Here is a 1890-nt window from a genome sequence, read left to right as displayed (position 1 = left end):
CACCCGGCGCGCGCCCTCGCCCTCCTGCTGCCCTTCGAGGAGGTGGGCGCCGAGTGGGAGGCGCTCCAGCGGGCGCTGCGGGGCTGCGAGGACTCGCTCGCCGTGGCCGCGCGCCTGCAGCGCTTCATCCAGGACCTCGACGGCTTCCTGGGCTGGCTCGTGAAGACGCAGGCGGCCGTGGGCGCCGAGGAGGTGCCCGGCAGCCTGGCCGAGGCCGAGCAGCTGCTGAACCGCCACGCGGCGCTCAAGGAGGAGATCAACGGCTATGAGGAGGACTACGCCAAGATCCAGGCGGCCAGCGAGCTGCTGGCGCTCGAGGCGGCCGAGCTGCCCTGCCTCTCGCTGCAGCAGTGGCTGCAGAAGCTTGACGCCGGCTGGAGCAAGCTGCTGGGCGCGTGGGAAGCGCGCCGCGAGGCGCTCGTGCAAGCGCACGTCTTCCACCTCTTCCTCAGGGACATCAAGCAGTGCGAGAGTTGCCTCTACAACCAGGTCGGGCCGCCAGCGCTGCGTCGTCCCCCACGCAAGACGCGGGCGCGTTGCACCCCCGAGGCGTCGTCCGGGCTCACCAAGCCTCATGCCCGCCCCTTCTCCACGCAGGAGTCCACGCTGGCGCGCGCGGAGCTCCCCGATGGCGTGGAAGCAGTGGGCGCCGCCATCAAGCGGCACAAGGACTTTATCACCACCATGGAGCTCAACCTGCAGAAGGTGCAGCTGGCGCTGCAAGCGGGCGAGAGCCTGCAGCGCCAGGGCAACCTCTACAGCGAGCGGGTGGCCGAGGAGATGGAGGCCCTTCGCGCCAAGTAGGTGCCACCGGGGCGCTCCGAGCGTGCCCGTCCCCATCGCGCCGGGATGGAGAACCGCAAGGGGATGCAGGAGCTGCATCCCTGCTCGCGGCCGGGATGCTCGCGGAGCCCTCGGCGCGGGCGCAAGGCAGCGCACGCCGGCCCGCGCGGGCGCGCGCTGCCCGCTCAGCCGGGCTCTCCGCTGCCCGCAGGAGCCAGCGCAACTGCGAGCTGGCCCAGGAGTGGATGAGACGGCTCCACGAGCACCTGGAGCTGCAGCGGTTCCTGCAGGACTGCCACGAGGTAGGACCCCCCTCTGGCCCCCCGCCATAGGTAACGTGGGGCGGTTGCACCCGCCCCTGGCAGGGATTTGCCCTCGGGGGGTGCTCGGGTGCCCTGGAGCGGGCAGGGAGATCCCCACGTGGGGCAGCCGCGGGATTTGGTCCGATTTGGGATGCAGGGAGCACCTGAGGGGGGCATCGCCTTGGAGCTGGGGGCTCTATGCATGGCCAGAGATGGATCCTGGGGGTGCCCTACATCCCCTGGCATGCCCCTAGGGTGCCTCCTGCTGCCCTCCACCACCCCACGCAGGGCACCCATGGGATGCAGCATCACTGGTCCGGTTTGGGGTGCAGAGAGCATCGGGGGCAAGGAGAGGGGGCCCGGTGGGGGGGATACAGGCAGCCCTAGAGCTGGATCCCGGGATGCCCTTTGGTGCCTCTTGCTGCCCTCCATCCCCCCACGCGGGTGCCCACGGGATCCGGCATCCGCGGGCCGATTCCGACTGCAGAGATCCCCCGGCGGGGAGGCTCTTGGGATGGGGGTGCGGGGGACCCCCCACACAGAAAGGCACCCCGGGGACACCCTGCACCCGCTCGGGCTGCCCCTCCGCGACCCGCCACGGGTATCCACGGGCACTGCTCCATCCCGGGGCGCAGCGAGGGCTGCACGCCGCATCCCAGGGTGGGGGGACGCCTTCCTTTGGGGGGGATCCATGCATCCCCGCCATATGCGCCCCCGCACCCGCACCCCCCCGCGCCCGCTGGCGCCGCAGTCGCCCGCTGCGGCAGCGGCGGCCGGCGGTGCCAAGGGGCCTGCGCGGGGCCGG

The 1890-nt window shown here is 72.1% G+C and overlaps 1 protein-coding gene across 1 annotated transcript in view; it reads left to right on the top strand.

Annotated features, from left to right (window-relative positions):
* Positions 1-1890, top strand: part of SPTBN4 (spectrin beta, non-erythrocytic 4) — a gene marked incomplete at its 3' end in the record, with an annotated part of 18998 nt that overhangs the window by 5381 nt on the left and 11727 nt on the right. Inside the window, exons 15-17 of the mRNA XM_026048813.1 lie at positions 40-489; positions 598-800; positions 995-1085. Of these exons, the coding sequence (XP_025904598.1) occupies positions 40-489; positions 598-800; positions 995-1085 (744 nt within the window). The remainder of the gene's footprint in view (positions 1-39; positions 490-597; positions 801-994; positions 1086-1890) is intronic.

Source organism: Nothoprocta perdicaria, unplaced genomic scaffold (genome assembly GCF_003342845.1).
Source record: "Nothoprocta perdicaria isolate Ctin4 unplaced genomic scaffold, notPer1 scaffold_571, whole genome shotgun sequence".
NCBI lineage: Eukaryota > Metazoa > Chordata > Aves > Tinamiformes > Tinamidae > Nothoprocta > Nothoprocta perdicaria.
This window is presented reverse-complemented; position numbering and strand designations above follow the sequence as displayed.